Source organism: Hippoglossus stenolepis, chromosome 18, assembly GCF_022539355.2.
Source record: "Hippoglossus stenolepis isolate QCI-W04-F060 chromosome 18, HSTE1.2, whole genome shotgun sequence".
Taxonomy (NCBI): domain Eukaryota; kingdom Metazoa; phylum Chordata; class Actinopteri; order Pleuronectiformes; family Pleuronectidae; genus Hippoglossus; species Hippoglossus stenolepis.
In genome coordinates this window covers 12,765,036-12,784,435 of record NC_061500.1, presented here as the reverse complement: position 1 = coordinate 12,784,435, position 19,400 = coordinate 12,765,036, and the positions used below count along the sequence as shown (strand labels likewise).

The 19,400-nt window shown below is 41.9% G+C and overlaps 1 protein-coding gene across 4 annotated transcripts in view; it reads right to left on the bottom strand.

Annotated features, from left to right (window-relative positions):
- Window positions 1-19,400, bottom strand: part of arhgap24 (Rho GTPase activating protein 24) — a 66,259-nt gene that overhangs the window by 20,848 nt on the left and 26,011 nt on the right. The window contains exon 1 of one of the 4 annotated variants that reach the window (XM_035141455.2): window positions 7,882-8,392. The exons of 2 other annotated variants lie outside the window; for them this stretch is intronic. In XM_035141455.2, coding sequence (XP_034997346.1) covers window positions 7,882-7,903 — 22 coding nt within the window. In that variant the 5' untranslated portion in view covers window positions 7,904-8,392. Of the gene's footprint in view, window positions 1-58; window positions 1,244-7,881; window positions 8,393-19,400 lie in introns of those variants that run through there. One more of the 4 variants, XM_035141454.2, reaches the window with a different exon arrangement.

The window sequence follows — 19,400 nt, the reverse complement described above, 5'->3', positions numbered from 1 at the left end:
ACACATTAGATATAAAGGTGTCAACCAGCAGTAGGAAAATAACAGTTATTATCTTTACCTTGATGTGATGATATTAAATCAGATAGTCCATACTGTGGTAAGCTATGAATGGATGGATGCGCCACCTCCATGCCTCCTCCACACTCCTGTCAGTGGCAGTCCAGAAAAAAGAGGCTTCCTGAGTAGGTTACAGAGTCCCGGGCTGCCTGGGTTAACTTGAGGACGGGAGTTCCTCAGTGGAGGAGCCGCTCTGCCACTTTTTTGGCCTTGCTCAGAATGAGTGAGTGAGCACAGCTGAGAGGGTGTGAAAGAGAAAGGGAAGGAGGGGAGGGAGGTGAGGTTTGAAGAGGGGGTTGGGGAGCACGCACACACACACACACATACACATATTTCTCTCAAGCACTGTAGCGGGAAACAATGGGCAGATCTCTCTCAAGGCTTCGGTTTAAAAAGGCCACTGGTTTCGACACAGGGCACGACCCCATAAGCAAACATGGAATCCCCCATTCACACTGCAGTGCTTTTTTAACACCTGCAACAAAATAATGATGTAATGACCCTGGCCATTGTGACTTTAGCATGTGAACTCAAATAAGCCTTAACATAACAATACAGATGCATATAAACCAAACTTGTAGCCAATGCTGTATGTTTAACTCCCACCAAGGGAAATGCAACAGGGTAGGTTAGTCCACAGCAATGACTATTTTGTCAGAACTCCCTTAAATTCAGTGAACAACACGGATGTGGTCGGAAATCCTATAATGCCACTAGTTTTCTGCCAAAAGCTTTGAAATTTCAGAGGTTGGATTGAAGATTAGAGTGACTAAATGTGTGTGTTTGATGTCCCTTAGATGGTGGTAGATTTTTTGTAATTTTCTATAATAAAAAGAATCAAAAGTTGGAATGATGTGGTTTGGTATCATGTGTTTAGTGTGGTCTGGTTTAGGGCCCCCCAGGTGACTTTTGCTGGAGCCTTCAAAGTCCCTTTCAAATGCTCCTGACTCCCACCCACCACCAACAACAACAGAACAAAACAAATAAATAAAAAACACAAGGCAGCTGCAGCTGTTTATAATCTATACAAAACCTTTAAAGGGGGCCTCTACCGATTTCACACTTAAAAGGCTGTAACTTTGAAACAAAGCTGTATAAAGCTTCAGAGGGAACTGCACCAAATCTGATAAATCAGGGTTTTCCTGATTACTTTCATCGAGATCCATGAATTATTAGTTTAGTGGTAATCCATTCAGTAGTTTTGGCAAAATCCTGCTTACAAACAAACGCAAATGAAAACATAACCACCACAACCTTCGTCTTCCTCCAAAAGCCTCATTACAACTTGTACACTTGTCCTCCTTCACAAACTGCTGGTCCCTCTCTCCGCAGCTACTGTATATCTTCCCATGTATCTGTCACTGGAGTCCTGTTTCCTCACCCCGACCCCCAGTAAGGTATTGATGTTCTAAATGTCTTCCTGGTCCCTTCCTGTCAATAGACGCGATCTGAAGGCAGCCACCACAACATTAGCCTCCACCTGAGTCCCCAAAGACATAGTCTGGTAGAGAACACAGACTCCATAGAGCTCCTATGGCTATCCATTACCATCTGATGCTGCCTGAGTAACAAAGTGAATAGGAGTAGGGAGGTCAAAGGGGACAAGGATTGCTCGGCTCTTTTGTCCGTCTACAGGTGCCCATAGGGAAGAAGGTAATCGTGGCACCAAAAAAATGGAGAATAATGGTCACATCAGCTCGTCTCTGGTGCTGAAAGGCAAACACGATACCTCCATGACTTGGGTTCTGCAGCTATGAGGTTAGCGACAACAATGCTAGATTTCAGCGTAGTGAGCCAATGGTAATAAATCCTTAAGTCGTTACCATAGACCGTATATAAAGATCTACGACATGACGGCGCTCCCAAAGTAAAGCCAAGGCTGTAATATAGGTCATAAACCCTGCCTCCACCAGTGAATGTGACGTGGACCAAATTAAAAAAAGTCAAACGAGGATATGTTTTCATCTTGGTTTGTTTGTTTGTTTGTTTGCTTGTTACCAAGATTATATGAACACTACTGGACAGATTACGTGAAACTTGACAGGATGCAGTATGGGTCAGGAAAGAACCCGATAAATCTTCGGCAGGACTTCGATACTGCAGCTCCATCCCCCAATCGCAGACTCAAATGCCATCGTAGCCACAAGATAGCAGCGTTCATATTTTGGCTTCATTTCTGGATAGTGAGAAGAAGTGGAGATGCGCCATCCATCTTTTTACACAGTCTACGATTCTTTCAATATTTCCAAAACGTCCCCTCGCCAAAAAGTGATTCAGTCAAAACATATTCACTCCTTTGCTCTCGCACAGGATGAAAGGGGGGAGGGTTTCATTTCACGGGTTGAGTATGACTGGGCAGAGTTGTCATGAGGACAGTCAGGGAAGGTCAGAGAGGGGCTGTCAAAGAGCCAAGTGTCTTCATTCTGATTTTAAGTGATGTCTCTATGTCCGGCCAAGGCTGCTGTAAATATATCATTATACAAGGGGAATTGATTTCAACTTTAGGAAAAGGAAACACGACTCAGACTTGACTTTACGTCCCAAGCGAGCGATGGAAAATAACCTGACATGATAATTAAGAGTAATAGAGGTGCAGCGGAGGGGAGCTGTGCAGCGTTCTCTGGTTGGACGGATCCTTTCCAATGTTTTTTCTTTTGTTGCATGTTTTAGCTCTGCAGTCCAGGCATCGTCAAACAAGCCATTCTTCCTCTTCTAATGTAACTGCAGTGTAATGAAAGGATACATCATTTTAATTATGATGGATTAGGCTGTACACAGTTTCTTCAGGCTTAAGGAGGTGTTCATACTCCACTGAAATGGAAACCAGTGGCTGCTCTTACACAGGAAATGTGAATTATACAACCTTCAATAAACATCTTTTGCTTTGGAAAATGTAAGGAACGTAAAGCAAATGTGATTTATAGGAAAAGTGCAAACACATTTCAAAAAACAAAAAAAAGGACCATCCTTTAACTAAAACCTGCACTGACAATTGTAAATATAAATCACGAATCACAGCCATTCTGTGATGACTTGCAGTATAACATGAGATTAATTCCGTACACGTATAAAGTATGCATGACAACACTTTGAGGTTTGTTCAAATACCGAAAACCTTACGAGTGGACCGTTGAAACGACCGACGGCTTCAGTGACTTTTGACGGGGGGGATTAATGTCCCATTAAAATGTTTGGAGCGTTGCGTGCAAGTGTTGAAGTGACAGCAGCTGCCAGCCCTCACCAAAACTCACCGCCGGGAGACTGGAACATTACTTCAGAGCGGACTGATACTTTCACAGGAAGTTTCTGAAAAGGTGCGATACGTTCAGATCCAAGAGGCTCTGCAGGAGAGATCTTTAAATTCAACCTGACTCACGTTTTAATGGCATCCACACATCATTGTCTGGTTATAATTGTGACCAGTTGGGTGGTTCTGTTTTCATCTTCATCAGTGTGCATACGTTCAGTGTGTCAGTGTGAAACATGCAGGCATCCCTACGGTTACGCAAGCATACCTCCCAATGACAGATCACCAATTTGACCAGTGTATCACACACTCACGGCCGTGTCACTGTAAATCTATATGGCCTGCATGCCATACATCCACACTTGGTGTGCACTCTGCAGCCCGAGACAAGATCTTGCATGATGTTTATCCAATGTTGAAATTGTGTTTCTTTTAGTATAGCAGATGTTGTTGGTGCTAGGCCACATATACACACAATGCAGATAATGATGCGACTGCAGGGAGGATAATGTCTCATTGAGAAAAGTGTGAGATTTAAGTAGACATTTGTGCAGTCATTTGTGCAAGTAATTTTCTGCAGTCTACCTCCTTGTTACCAAGCAGGTTATGCTTTCATTAGTTTATCTGTTAGCAGGATTACGCTAAAACTAGTCAACCGATTTATTTAAAAGTTGGTCAAAGGATACGGACCAAGAAAGAACCCATTAAATCTTGGTACTGAACCGGACAAAGGAGCAGATCCAGGAATTTTTGTGAGACTTTTGCATTTGTCAACATGTTCACTGATTTCTCCCTTGGAGGAGCTATTACAACTGTTTTCAATACTTTTAATTTTTTTAAAGGAAAGATTAAACTATTGCAACAGTTATGTAGGGAGGAAAAGACATAGACAGCCTGGTACTTGGAGAGTGGGGGCGAACCTCCCTTTATCCACACCAGAGAATGAAACAAAGCGAGGACTTGACAAAGTGCCTGTTGCTCTGCTCTCTAATACCTTCTAATATCACCTTTCAGCACTGATGAGGGCTTCAGGGCAGATGCACACCTGCACTCCCCAAAGCCAAAATTGGTAGCTTGTTTCAGTCCGGCCTTTGGGAAAAGCCCTTTGAACCTCTCAGGAAGGGTTGTAGAAGCCTGACTTCTGCTTTATTGTGACTAATGGGAGCAGCGAAGGCGGAGGCAAGACTGAAATTCAAGTTGGAATTCAGGCAGTTAAGCTCTGAACATGCTTTTGGTTAAGAACTTCAGCCAGGGAGAGGAAATTAAATACAGACCGCAGGGTACTAAGAAAAATGCTTCTCAAGATTTTTACTCACCTGAAGTTATTTCATTATAAAATGAATTCACTCTGGTTACGTGTCATCAAAAGCATTAATCACCCTTTTTTTTAATTTGCTAGATTGCTTCGGGAGATTGAAGGATCGAAGTGCCTGTCAGGGGTGAACATTATTGTGATAGAAAGTAGAGATAAATCTGACATTCAATCATCACCCTGCACAAGGCTTTACCACCACTTCGCATTTCCACTTAGTGATTGATGAGGTGGAATATGAATAACACAGTTTTTCTGCTCTCACAGCAGAAGGACCGTGGGTTATTTCTGATGCCATTTATAATGCTTGCACACATATCTGCATGAAATCAGCCTAAGAGGGCAGCTATAAAGCCTCCTGTCTCTTCGTCGCCCAATTATTTGAACAGCTAACGGACAGGGACATAAGGCTTCGGCAAGATAAGCGTGTTTTTAATTTTGACGGGCCTGTCCTGCTTTTACGCTTCCACGTCATTGTTTTCTCTGACAAATCTGGTCAAAGCACTGTGGGCCTGAGAGGGCTGCAGTGCACGGGGTGTAGGGTGGGGTGGGGGGGTTGTTGCAGGGAAGCTGGTTGAACGAAAAAAGATTGGTGGTGATCTGAGTGGAGAGACAGGACAGAGAAACGCTGACGATGAGTTTGGCTCTTTGTGTGTTCGAGAACGCAATGTTGGACTTTTGCTGATGCCGTTCGATCGGTTCTCTGGATACAAACCTGTGCGATGAAGCTAAAGTAACCCTGCAGACACTGGTCCTGCTATCCTGAGCTTCCACACGTGCATGTTGTCATTTTGAAAACAGTGTACTGTTGCCCTGCTAGATGGATTTACAGGAGATCTTTCTGTTTCATATATACAATGTTGTTGCAAGTCCTTGTCATGTGGTCTTTAGTACTGCTGCAATCATGATTATTCCCATTATCAACTAAATAATTAACAAAGATTATTTTCTCAATCAATCAATGAATAATTTCACAACAAGACAGAAAATAATTGTCGATTACAGTTTCCCAGAGCAGGATCTTAAAGAGGACACCTTCAGATTGGTCCAACTAAAAGTCCAAGGTATTCAGTATACTATAATGTAAGTAATGTAACATAACATAAGTCAATAAGAATGAGAATTATCAATGACAGTCTTTTATTAAGTTGACCAATTCAGTTGTCATTCAATTCTCAATTGGCTACTCCGTCATAACCCACTGTTCTCACAGGCAAGCAATAACAAAGATGTTGCACTGTTGACCTTTAACTCCAGTAAAAACATTTCTCAGTGTCAAAGTTGTTGCTTGTTCAGACGTATTTCCCATCATAGGCTTGTGCTGTTTTTTCTCCTCACGTCCAACATCACAGCCCAATCCTGCACCCAGTGAAAAGTGTCCACTCAGCTCAGACTGATGCAGTTCACTTTCCCACGCTGTTTAAATAAAAACTGCACCTGCCCCCATCTGAAAGCTGCCCTCATATTAGCAACCCGCTAAGGTTCAAGCGCTTTTAAAAGGAGTGGTAGATGTAAATCTGATTTGTTTAGCGTGTTACACACAAAACACACCCATGACAAATTTAGAGACCAGGAACAGTTATTTTGAACCACGAGTCTGCTGCTTAAACCATTAAACTGTGATTTGGACAAAAAATCATAAGAGCTTTATGTGCTTGGATTGTTAAAACAGAGCCCCAGAATACTGTATAATGTTGAGTCCTCTACCTTCTGTAGGTTCAGATTTTTGCATGAGAACATTTTAACCAGCATTGATGTACAGGTAGGCTTGGGGCTATGAATTCCGGAGTCTGTTCTCTTATCTGCCCGAAGCAGCCAAGCAATGTGAAACTTGATCCAGCTACGAGAAAGCTTTTACAGAGCACCATTTTTCTTTCTCTGGCACGACTGTTTTTAAAGCTACATATTTTGTACAACTACACCTTGGTGGCATTTAGACTACATGTACTTTAAAAACGGATTAAAACAGTTATTCTAATTATCAAATCCTAAACATATTATTACCCTGGTATTAGAATGATTCACAAAAGCAGAGACATTTAAGATTTTAATATGAAAATAGAATAATTTTGTTTTCATTTTTGCAGATGCTCTCTGGATGAGCGTGTCTTGTGGGACAGTACCAGTGTCTTTCATTTCAGTAAAGTTCACAATCTTATTGGACAAAGACATTTTCCCCAAGTATCAACAACTGGGAAAAAAATTACTTGGCGTTGGAATACTTGAAAAGTGTTTAGGCTGATTATGGTCATGTTGCAAGTTTGATACCTGAAATGAATTGGTCATTATGTTGCGTTGAAACTTTTTGACAAGTACTGGCACTGTGAGGCTGTACCGCACTGCAGTGCTTCAAGCTAACTGCTAACATTAGCATGCTAACATGCAGAGGTTTAGCTGAAAATAATGTTTGCAAAATTTACTAGCTTAGTTTAGCATGGCAACATGCTAACATTAGCTAATCATCAGAGTACAGCTGAAGCTGATGATAATGTCATTCGTTTTGACTTGATAGGGCTCGATCACCAAAGCTATTAGACTATAATTCATCATGAGTGAATAACTTGTATGGAGATCGATCCCTTGAGCTCTTACTAAAACACACCTAAATCAGTAGACTTAATCAGGACTAATCTTTTTGGGACATGTGTCTAAATAGAATTTTATGACAACCAATCATGTTGCTGAGATATTTCATCTGGGACCAAACTTGTGGATTGACCAACTTGCCATCCCAAGAGCAATGCAGCTAAAAGAGCAATCTGTAAGAGATTATTCATCCTGTGAATACAACACATCAGAGTTACTTCTTTGGAGAATATAAATATAGGAATAGCTTCACGAAATAGTTTTGTCAGAAATAACAACTCAAGTATTCAGGAACACTGAACATGTGTTTAGATATTGGAAGACTAACACTGCGGAAGCTGCAGTAATGTCCCCACAGGAAAATCAGGAATGCAACCATCATAAATTACTCATCTGAAATCACAGCTGTGATAACCATAAGCTGTTAACTGTAACGTGTGGAATGCCCGTCTGCTTCCATATTGAATGAGTGGCATACGGAGGACACCCTCACAGAGAACAGAGAGTAACTGCAATTTGTGGGTAGCTTTGTGCCTTCAGTTTAAAACAAACTCTAAGTCCTTCCACGCATTCCTTCAGTAGTAAATGAAACTGTCAAAAGTCCAATAATAGCATCATCATCTAATGAAACCACATGCAACCGTGTTAGTATCCGTTGCGGTTATGTAAAGACACAGACCTGGGTTGGAGTTGAGATCCATGGGGTGCAGAGGAAGACGTGCCCCCTTGTCTGCTGAATGGTGAGGGAGCAAAAGCCACACTGTCGCTGCTGACCGCCGGCCCCGAGTGCCACTTCTTCATCTGTTCTTGTTCTGTACCACAGACAAGTCTATCTCTTTCTGCTAAAACACACACCGCTGCACTCACTACTAACGTCCCAACTCTCCCCCTCCTTCCTTTGTTTCTCCTCCACCTCATATAACACTTTCGCTTAAAAACTTCATTTTTTTCCCTTGAGTCAAAGTCAGGTCAATGTGACACGCCAGTCAGCGGCACTTATAGGCGAGGTCAGGCTAAGGCTAGCCTGTCTGCCTGTCAGTAAACCTTTCCTCTACATGCACTTCTGTCAAAGGAGCTGGAAGAGCGGAGAACACGTATTTCTAAAGACACACGCACGAATGAAGAGCGCGGCCGAGACTGAAACTGAGTAGGACTGCAAGCCGAAGGCAAGATGGTGTGTGTGTCTGTGTGTGTGTGTGTGTGCCTGAGGGAAGTAGTGTGAGGGGTGGGGTGGGAGACGGCATTGAAGCGGGGGGGCGCGAAGGGGGAGGAGGGTGGTCTGGGGTATCGTAAATCAAGCACAGTGGGCACTCGGCCAAATGACTCATCCGCAGCGCTCTATAAATACAGCCGTGCAGGGTCGGAGAGGCTGCTGCTACCGTTGGCCAAGAAAGACACTGGGGTTTCTCCCTCATTGAGGAAGGTCTTCAATAACTCTCCTTATCGTTTTTTCAATCTCACTCCAGACTTATAGGCAAGCCACACATCATTGACTTCCATTAAAAAGGTCTGAGAGCCTGTTTGAACTTAACGTCAGAGGGTGATTCAATTTAAAACCAACACTACCTGTTGGATCTAATTCAGAGGGGGGAAAAGGCCTACTGGGGAGACATCCAAATATTTATCCAGAGACAAATCAGTTTACATAGCATTGGTCTGAACATTCAAGTCAAGTGTTCCTATGAGACAAACAAACTATGGTCGTCCAACTTCGCTGGGGGCCAACATGTGCCCTCGCTGAGACCTGACCAACATGATACATGTTGGGGGGCAGGGGGTTAAAGTGGGAGGCTCATGGCTGAGACTGGTATGTGACATGTCACATACCGATCCCTTCAATAAGGCTGTTATGTATGCATCTGTGCTTCCTGTCCTGTCCCTCTTTACGTCCTGGGACTCAGCCTGTTCACAGGCCTCAGTGCATTTCCTCCACCGGATCTTTACTGCTGCACACAGGAATAATGACACATGGTTGCAAGAGAGGAAGAAGGCCTGGAATTGCCTCACTAGAGCACGGATGACAATGAGGCAGATATTTCAAACGTCATCGACCACATACAAAAGGTATGCAGCATATTGTTTGGGCATGCTTGAATCCCCAGCCTCCCGCTTTTTGTCACGTACCATCATGAATCTGGAATTGAATGGACACAACAGAAAAGTTATGGCCTGTTCGACTTCATTTTCAATAACCTACGTAACATTTGTTGTCCTTCGCAGCTCAGATACCATTTTCCACAACCAGCTGCTACTTTATCATCTTTTTATTTTATGACAGCTTTGTTTTGGAGCTAATGGACGATACATCATTAAGTGACACACCTCTTCTCAACAACAGAAAAAGTGAGGCAGGCAACATTGCAAGTCCACTCATCCTACATGTAGTTCTGATGTTGCTGTTGCGGCTACCTTTTCCAATTTAGTACTTGATCAGTCATAGCTCTATGAAAAATGGGTTTTATCATCCATTGTGCAGTTTGAGTGATTATGTCGTCTCCCACAGGCTTTGGTCCCATCACTGAAATACACAGTACTGCCCATACACACAACTGCATTGTTGAGAAACATGAGAGAAATGCAAGAACTGTGACAGATCAAACTGATGTTGAACAAATACTTACGTCATATGAAGCAATCAATCATATTCATGTGCTTTTACAAAGTTGTAACCTCAAAACAAACATGGCTTAGCAGAAATACTAGATGCAACCGAAATAGCCTAAAGGTAACACAAATCTACCTACCAGCATGTCTTAAGCTGGCAAACTAACACATCATTTTCATGTTTGTTTCTCTCAGGGTTAAAGGAGAAATTTGATAGCACTCTAAAGTTAGCTGCCAGCTATTCTAGCCAGCCAGGCTAGCTTAGCAGAAATAAAGAGAAACAGTTTTGGTTTCACACAGGCTATGGGCCAGAATATTTCTTGTCTTGGACCATAGACTATATATAAAGATGGACGATGCGTCTCCACTTCCTCCCACGATCCAGAAATGAAGCCAAAATATCCCGGATACAGACGCTGCGATTTCGCATATTTGGGGCCAGATTCTGCTCAGTAGCAAAAGGGTAGAGTTGAGGGCTCATGGTCCTGCTTATAAACACCTTCAATAGTGAATCTCAGCTGTCAATCACGACATTTTTATAGCATCAAATAACTAAATAAAACAACACTCAACAGGTGGACATGCATCAGTGTGATGAGAACTACCTAAAATGCCAGAAACCATCTTTGAGATGTTTTATTAACATGTACTTTGACCTGTTCCCTCGGCTAACATGGAGGAGGTTGGGTTTATAACCTGTACTATAGCCAGCCACCGGGGGGCGTTTCAAAACGCTTTGCCTTCACTTCTTGGCAGCCGTCATGTCATCCATCTTTATTTACAGTCTATGCTTCAAATGTACTGTATGAGTGTTTGCTATGACTCACGTGTTTTCATCGCACATTGTTAATAATAATCGTGACAACACTAAAAGGCCAACATTTTCCATTTACTGCACATTCAACCTGTGACTAAATGCTTTCCAGACCTTCTGCCATAATGAGCAGTCTGTGAAAACCCCACACAGAAGGGAGGCATCCTTCAGAGTTCAATGCTCCCTCTAACAAACCTCATCATTATGTGAACACTCTTCTCCGGGTGTATAGTGACCAGACGCCGTGCCTGTGCAAGATACCGTGGGGAGCCTGGTCGCTGAACTTTTCCTAATCCACGAAGCACATTTGGTCAGGATTAGCAATCTCATAGTGTTTCAACAGTCAGTGAGGGGGTAAAAAAGTAATGCCTCTGCTTGGAGAGGCAACAGGAGTCTGCATTGTTACTTTTAAATCTGTTTGACAGTCAGCCAGAGTTTTCTTCCCAGCACCTTGTCAGAGGCTTTCAGCGGATTGGGAGTTTGAGATGTCTGCGATCTGTGTGAGTGCCAAAAAATTCTCTGCTGCCAAAACAATGGAGATGCTCCTTAAATGCTGTGTGACATTGAAGTGTGTTTTCAACCATGGCGCTGATTGAACAGATTTCACACAGATTTCATTCATGTCCACAGCCATGAAATTGTCTCAGCAACCTCTGCTAAGCAAAGTTTCTTAGGCTCCAAAATGCTCCTTATTTTCCCCTTGAATAAAAGGTGCGTTCCTCTGGGATTTATTTCTCAAACTGTTCCTCACATTTAACCACCATGTCCTACCTTCTCTTTCTGGGACACTGAATCGTTTTTCCAGAACTTTGTCGACAACATTTTTAATAGTGCCCCGCTTTTATTTTCTGCTCCCCACCCAAGCTTCTGCTTTGGCAACGAGGCAGCGGTGGGCTTACTGGCCTGCAAATAACTTTAAGAGTTAGGAGAACAAACTGGATCCTGATCTATGACCTCCTATTTTAAACTGGCAGCTCATTGGCAGCAGGATTTGAAGCTATTGCCACCAACTAGCCTTTGAAAACAACTCTAAATGGTCAAATATTTCTCTTCGTTGAGACACATAACTGATCACAGATCAGACAAGTGTTGACCTTAGTGACACCATATGATGATTGCCATTCTACAGCCATGCCAGCAGCTCTGTGATGCACTTACACACAGAAGAGCTAACATGTGCTCTGACTGAAATCACTACATATGTTCTGCATTAACTGTCCCCCGTTTTATTTGGGTGTTCAAATTCTTTATAGTGCAATATAGTGATTTATATATATACTCAAAAAAAGTGTTGGACCAATCTCAGCTGTCAATCATGATGTTTCACCTCGTTTTCACATCATCCAATAACTAATTAAAACGAAACTTACTTGGACATACGTTGGACCTTTGACCTATGCTCCAGCCAGCCACCAGGGGGCGATCAAGACGCTTTGGCTTTACTTATGGGCAGCAGTCATGTCATCCATCTTTACATACAGTCTATGAAGTATCCATGTACACTCAATTCTGCTAACACGTGTTCATTATACAGGGACACGACAATGTTCTTATGCTAATGTCCCCCAGTTCATGAGAACTCTGTCATATCAGACGTTCTGACACTTCATCATTTCAGAGGTTGCGTCTCAGCAGTGACCTTCACATGAACTGTCACTATCTCCAACACAAACATCCTCATCTGACGGAGAATGTTACGAATGAAGCCGGTGGGTGTTTCTAAAAAATGTTGCATTTGAGGAGGAAACTGTTCAGTGGAAGATAAAGATTAAAACTGACTGACGTAATCACCTAATTGATTGTGAAAAAATTCTGTTGCATCAGTATGGAATAGAAAGTGCCGTTGTCTTTTCTGAGGGACATAAATATCAGTCAGCAAGCTGTATTTTTTGTTCTGGGTTATATGAAATCCAATATACGATGCAGCCCAGAGATACTACATTTAAAAAACACTTCCTTCTGCCTTAATTGATATTCACTGTGTATGTGTCCATGTGGGAGGGCCCTCTGCCACTTTGTAATAAATTCAGATATTAAGAGAACAACCACCAGAGATGTGAATCTGTAAACCTCCATATGATGAATGTCAACAGCAGGAGGCCACAACTCCTCCAGGAGGCCGTACACAGTTATAACACACACTCTGGGGTTATTGACTTTATATTCTCATGCACACTAAGTATGTGCATAAACATGTCCGCTAACAGGCACACAAACACTCCACACGTATGAAAATGTACACAGACGAGGAGGAAACGCCAGAGAAGTTCAGTTATTGACCTTTCTGAAAATGTCACCTCGCAAAGTGAGTTCTTGAGAGAAAAAAGGACACGGAGACGTCTCACAGGCTCTGAGCAGACAGAGGAGCGGGCAGCGTACGACAACACTTCTTTATATGCAGAACAGAATCCTGTCACTCAAGCTTCTCTGGGCTTCATCGTTTCGCCAGAGCGACGGCCATAAAAATCAGTTTCACTCTAAATGCATGACCTCACGCCGACGCTCATACTGCTCCTGGATTTATGACGCGTAGGAAGTTGTGTGGGCACTTTACATGCAGCTGCTAATTAAATCAGTATATTAAAGATGGGGTTTGAACATGTAGAGGTGCTTGTTCATGTCATGTGTCAGATTCATTTAATGAAACAATGTGTATAGAATAGCATCTATTCCATATCTATATAGTCTACGCAGTGTGTGTGTGTGTATAAATATGTATTTATAGTATATTTGACAGTATTTTTATAGTATTGTTTTGTATTATTATATGTATTATTATATTATATATATTATATGTGACCTATTTATTTGATATTGATCATTTGTTTGATTATACACTTGATATGGCTGCGCAATCATTAATCTTACACTATTTAAACTTATCTTGTCATCCAATTTGTTTTTATATTGTCTCATGTTTCTTTCATATCCGTCCCTTGTACCTTTTATGTTCTACCTAAAGCATCTTGAATTGCCTTATTGACCGGTGCCTTACAAATAAACTTGATTATATGACACGTTGAAAAGACCATAGACCGTAACACAGCCGAAACGTGCACATTTAGAAAGACAGTAAAGCAGATGTTTGTGCTTCTTCCCCGTTTGTCTTGTAAACGGTCAGGGCGCTGCCTCTCTTGTATATTTGAATTGGAATTGAAGATAAGAAAACACCATTGCAGACTCACATGTGCACAACAGAGCTGCAGATCGGCTGATGCATAAACACGAGATAATAAAAACCAACTGCTCGTCCAACCCTCTGATTAGATTATTTAAGTGAAAACATCATAAAGTTTAAACTGTACCAGGGGTCCCTTTACTTTTGCTTATAGTCACAAACATGCATACACATATATAGTCAGCACCAGGAGTTGTCCGTGAGTGATGTGACATTGGGGCCTATTTGAAAACCACCTCCACACATCCTGACACTGAAATGTCAGCACCGCAGATTAATACACTCTCTATGACCCCACTGGGGCTTCCTTAACCTTAAAACCTTAGACGCTGATGCCTGTAGAGGGAAATACTCTCATTCTGCCATATTTACTACCAAGTGGAATAATCGTTATTAAAGGCCCGCCTGATTTGAGCCTTTTAAAATTTAAATAATTCATCCATCTATCAATCTTTCCATCATTAACTTAAGGCACTTATAGTCTACATGCCAGCTTTGTCAGCTTCCACGTAACATATGGCTTCCTGATGATGAATAGTTCAGTGGCCTGTGGTCTTAAACCTGCTCGTCTGTCTTCACCCTCCAATAGTCATCAGCAGTATAAGACATTCAGTCATTGCTGTTTAATAAGACGTGTCACTATATACTGCAGCTGTAGGTAGGATTAGCATGTTACCCTGATGAAGCACATTCCTACCTGGATCATATGATGACTGTTTATATTTGATTTTCTCATTAACCTGAATAAGAGCGACGAGAACATTTTCCCATCTGCTGTGTGGGTCTGATTGACTCCCACACCCACCTGCCTACTCATAATTACATAGTAATTACCATAAGTCAATCAAACTAGTCACATTGTGTGAATGAGACCTGCACCTTGGTGACATATGACACCAGTAACTCAATGCAGAGGTCACTACAGGGTCACCTGTCATGCATACATGTCAGAACGTGGCAGGAGCAAGATGGAGCATTAATCACAGATGAAATAAATAAAATAATGAAATCATGCGACACATTTGGAGTTACACTTACTTATAAATCAAATTTGTAATTCTTTTGTACCAAAACCAGAGCAAACATTAAGCAAAAAAATACTTTAAAATACTGTGAATACACATTTCTGCACAATCATGTTGCTATGACTGATTATTGCTACTGTTTCACAGTCTTGTGAGAATGAAAACAAAATCCCTCAATCAAGGGCATTACGCTCAAAACGACTGTTACAATCAGTAAAATCATGAAAAATGTATTGAGATTTAATCATACAACAGTTGTCTTTTGCAACAATAAACAAAAAGGATTCTTCTTATTCTGCTTAGTTACAAATTCAACTTAAACCTACTACTACCAAATATGAGTCATAATAAGATTAGGATTTCTTTCGCCCAGTAATTCCTCATAAAACCACACGATGGCACTGTCAGCTTGATTTAGATAAACGCTCTGAGGCTTTGCCACATCTGAACCTCAGCACAGCACCAAGTCAAGTTACTCAAACATTTCAGATGCTTTGATGCAAATTTACGTGAGACAGGAGCCAAACAAACAGTTTGATACTCGTTTTCTCTTCACCATGTTCATGGACCCTTTGTTCCGTTAACAGCATTTAAGCTTAAAACCTTAATCCACCTGCTCGTAGCAACACGATCCCACGCCCCTCTCATGAATGAAGGGATGGTAGCCTCTGTGAACAAGCAGAGAAATATTCCCATAATTCAGCAGCAGTGTCCTGCTGTGGCCTGACCAGTAATCATACCAGGACTGAGCCTGAGGCAAAGAGAGAGAAAGAGAGACACACTGAACTCAAGGTCTTGTGTTTATTAGAGCTGGGAGTGAAGAGGAGCGCACAGTTTCACTGTCAAAAAAACCAGCAGGGAGTGTTTCCTGTGTTGATTCTTGTTTTATAGGAACGGGCTGATTAATAACAGTTGGCCCATGAGAATGACATTTAGCTACAGGTATTTACGGAGCTCTGACAGGTGAATAAATGAAGAGTCTGTGCAGTTTTGTGAAAATTCATAATTTGCCAAAGGCAGACTCTGCTTTCTCACTGCATTGAAGTCTGGAAATCCAGTTCCCAGGTGCTCAGAGCTCTGTTGTACCATGCAGCCGTGTTCACATCATACCTGGCATTCTTTGGAGGATTCAGCAGCATCAGACTAAACTGCACACTGATCCTGAGCGGAGATGTTCTGATATGTGTTCCAGATATATGGACTGAGAGAGATCTGGTTTTTAATCTGTCAATGCCACTTTCAATGATCAGTTAGGACATTTTGACGATTTTGAAACGTTTACGGGTTCGTCTATGACTGTCAGAACGTAATCCTCCGGTAATATCCCGGGCAGATTATCTTAAAAATAAACTTCTAATGCCCAAAACATGACATTTTTGACAGCTGTATTCATGCACTTTGTTTGTATTCCTTTCCCCCGCTTTAGCTCGGGCCCATGTGTGCTGGTACATGTTGTAACGTGTCAGTGTGATGGAAGACAACGTCACCGGTGCTTAAAGTCTTGGTTTGGGTGAGCAAAACAAAAGCCCCAGTATGTCTGTACCTGTGCGTCTCCGTCAGATGGTTGGAAATGTGACATAACCGTGAATCCAGTCTAAATATTGTTGGCAATGTGGTGAGTCTGCCACAGAAACCCCCCTCCCTCTCTTTGTCTTTCTGCAGATTTAACACAAACGGTGTGTTCAAAGAAAAAAACAAAACAAAGACGAGGGAGTAACAAAAGCACAGGAGGGTGCACAGAGCAGGTGAATAAAAGTTTTCCGAGGCGCACCATAACTTTAAGAATTTGTTTTTCCTAAAGCTTAAAATACAGAGTTAATCTGACAGCAGGTTCTGTCCACTGGTCTGAGAGCTGCAATCCAAACCCCCCGGCGGTCACCGTGAATTTAGACCCGTGTCGAGTTCAGATCTCATCGCCGCCCTTTACAAGACAACGGACATCTCTGTACAACCCTTGACTTCCACCCCATTTCCCTTGCAGTTCTCCAACCCCCCCCATCACTTCCCGTCTGTCCGTCCGACAGAGACTGTGTGTCCATGTGTTGTGTTCAAGCTGCTGGGCCACATTTTTAGACCAGTGGAATATATGTGTTGTGTTTTCCTTTAATTTGCTCTCGCTGCTTCATAGGCCTCTTTATATGCAGCCTCATAACAAGTCGCGTTCTTGTTTTCCATCAGTACGAGGGCGGAGTACATGATGCAGAACACTTTAGTGGAACTGGTCGGCCGCTGCTGAATGCTTCAACTCTCTTGAGGACTTCTAATATGTCTTAACAACCTTCAATGGGTCTTTTTGTTTCACATTTCAATCCACATGTTTTTATCCGTGTGAACGATTTTTTACAACATCTGAGACAAAAACCATAATGATCTCAGCTTTTGAGGAATAAAGTTTACGACACACTATGGTCATTGGAGTGAAGTACGAGCATGTGTGTTCGGAGAAATTATGGATGTGAATGGACATTGTATACCAACTTGACACCGCACTGTCCTCAGAGGAACATCTGGATAAAATGACCAGAAAATCACATCAGAGTGATAAGAACAACATAAAATGACAAAAACGACCTGTACTTTGACCCTTTAGTTTGGTTCATGCCCCAGCCACTAACATGGAGGACGTCCCAGCTGTTTGGTTGAGTTGAAGCCTGATACTCAAGTTTTGGACGCCATTGCCTCTTTGAAAAATGATTCATCATCGAAGAACAATGAATCCTGGGATAGTTTGGGGCCAGGATCCACCAGTTGGACTCGTCTTTTCTCTGGGATTGAATGAAGCATTTGTCGGCCACATTTGAAGGAGGCCTCTGAAATGGGACGGACTAGACCAAACATAGATAGTCGCCCAAAAGTTCACAGGGGCAGAATCACGACAGTTACAGTATTGCTGCTATTACAGGAGGGAAATTGAGGTATTTCACATTTCCTCTCATCTCTTTCCGAACTTTAACAGAAGCTAATACAGCCTGGTCCTACAGGGGAAAAAGGACAAATGGAAACGGTTTTGTCGTCGTAGAGACTGAAACGCACCAACAAGGAGCCTCATAAGTCAACAGAAAATAAATAACTGTTATATCACCTCATATATCCTCCAGGGGGAAGAAATAAGCTGTTGTACAGTGTGTAACTACATAGTCATCACCTGCCTCTTTAAAAATAACATATAGGCTACCACATCCTAAAATAACAATATATTTCAGAGTCAAACCTGGACTGTAGCAGCTGCAAAGGGGGAAGTGAAAGTGAGACTGAAAGTGGGAGCAGTGAGGCTTGTGATTACATTTTGGTCCCACTATATATTTTAAGTCGTAGCACAAAATATGAATTTAAGGGGCACAAGAGTTCCCATTCTCACCAGTAACAGTTGTATCAATCTTAAGGTGGTAGCCTGGCTCCTCCCACTGCCGTGTGTCAACAATCCTCTGATTGCAACATATGTGCTGGTCATGCATTTCTCTAAATAATGTTGGGTCAGTGGGATCATGTGTCACCGACGCTGCCTCCTCAACTTTATACAGCGGTTGAGTCAACAGGAAAATAAAAATGCCATTCTTTGATTTAAGGAGCCATTGCCCTGTATTGTGGGTAATTTTGAGCCAAAACAGAGAAGTGAAATTGTCTATCAATAGACAAGAACAATTGCTTTTATCTTGGTGATAAACAGCTCAACAGCTCAACAGCTCAACAGCTCAACTAATGCAAATCATTACCAGAATGCCGAAGTGAACAACTTCGGCAACCATATGGTTTCAGTACGTGAGAAAAAAAGCAGTTATGACTTTGAACACGTCTCCAAATCCACAAATGCATAATCACTGAAATATGACAAACATCAGAAATAGTATTTCATATGGTTATTATTTTGTATGGCTTTGTATTTTTGTTCCTCTGTACTACGTGCTGAAACTTCAAAATGCATCCTACTACATCTAAGGCACAAACATATGGTAAAACTGTGCTTAATCTCATAGTTTTTCTCCAATGACACAGGCACATTCAACTATTCCTGTTCATCATGAACTCCCAGACAAACTCAAAGTCTTGTAAAATGTCCCAGCATGGAACTGTTGATGATATTATGAAAAGGATTATTGACCAGCAGTGTCATAATCCCCAAAATAAAAACAGCATCAGGAAGGATACCTGTCACATCTGGCCACATGCCCTCATAATGTGTACGATTTATGCAGTTTATTTTCCCTTTTACTGTAAAACGTTAAAAAGTACTTGCACTATAATCTGCCAGTTTGTGGACAGTGTTTTCCACTGGGAGCCACAAAAGGCGTGAGCAAATATCTCGATGGTTTCCTCTGAGAGGAACTTTAGTGGACACACACCAGGGAAGCAATGAAAACAAACAAGTATGAATGGTCATTGCACACATCCGTAGTATTCTGCAGGGTTTTAGATGCATCCGCTGGTGCACTCGGCTACTGATAGAAACTTATTTCCCCAGTGCATGTATAACATATTCTCAGCATTGCTTCACCTGACAAAATACCCCCTCTATTTCTTTGTGTCATTCTTATCTCTGTCACTAAAAGTAAAATGTCACAAAAAGATATATCTGTTTA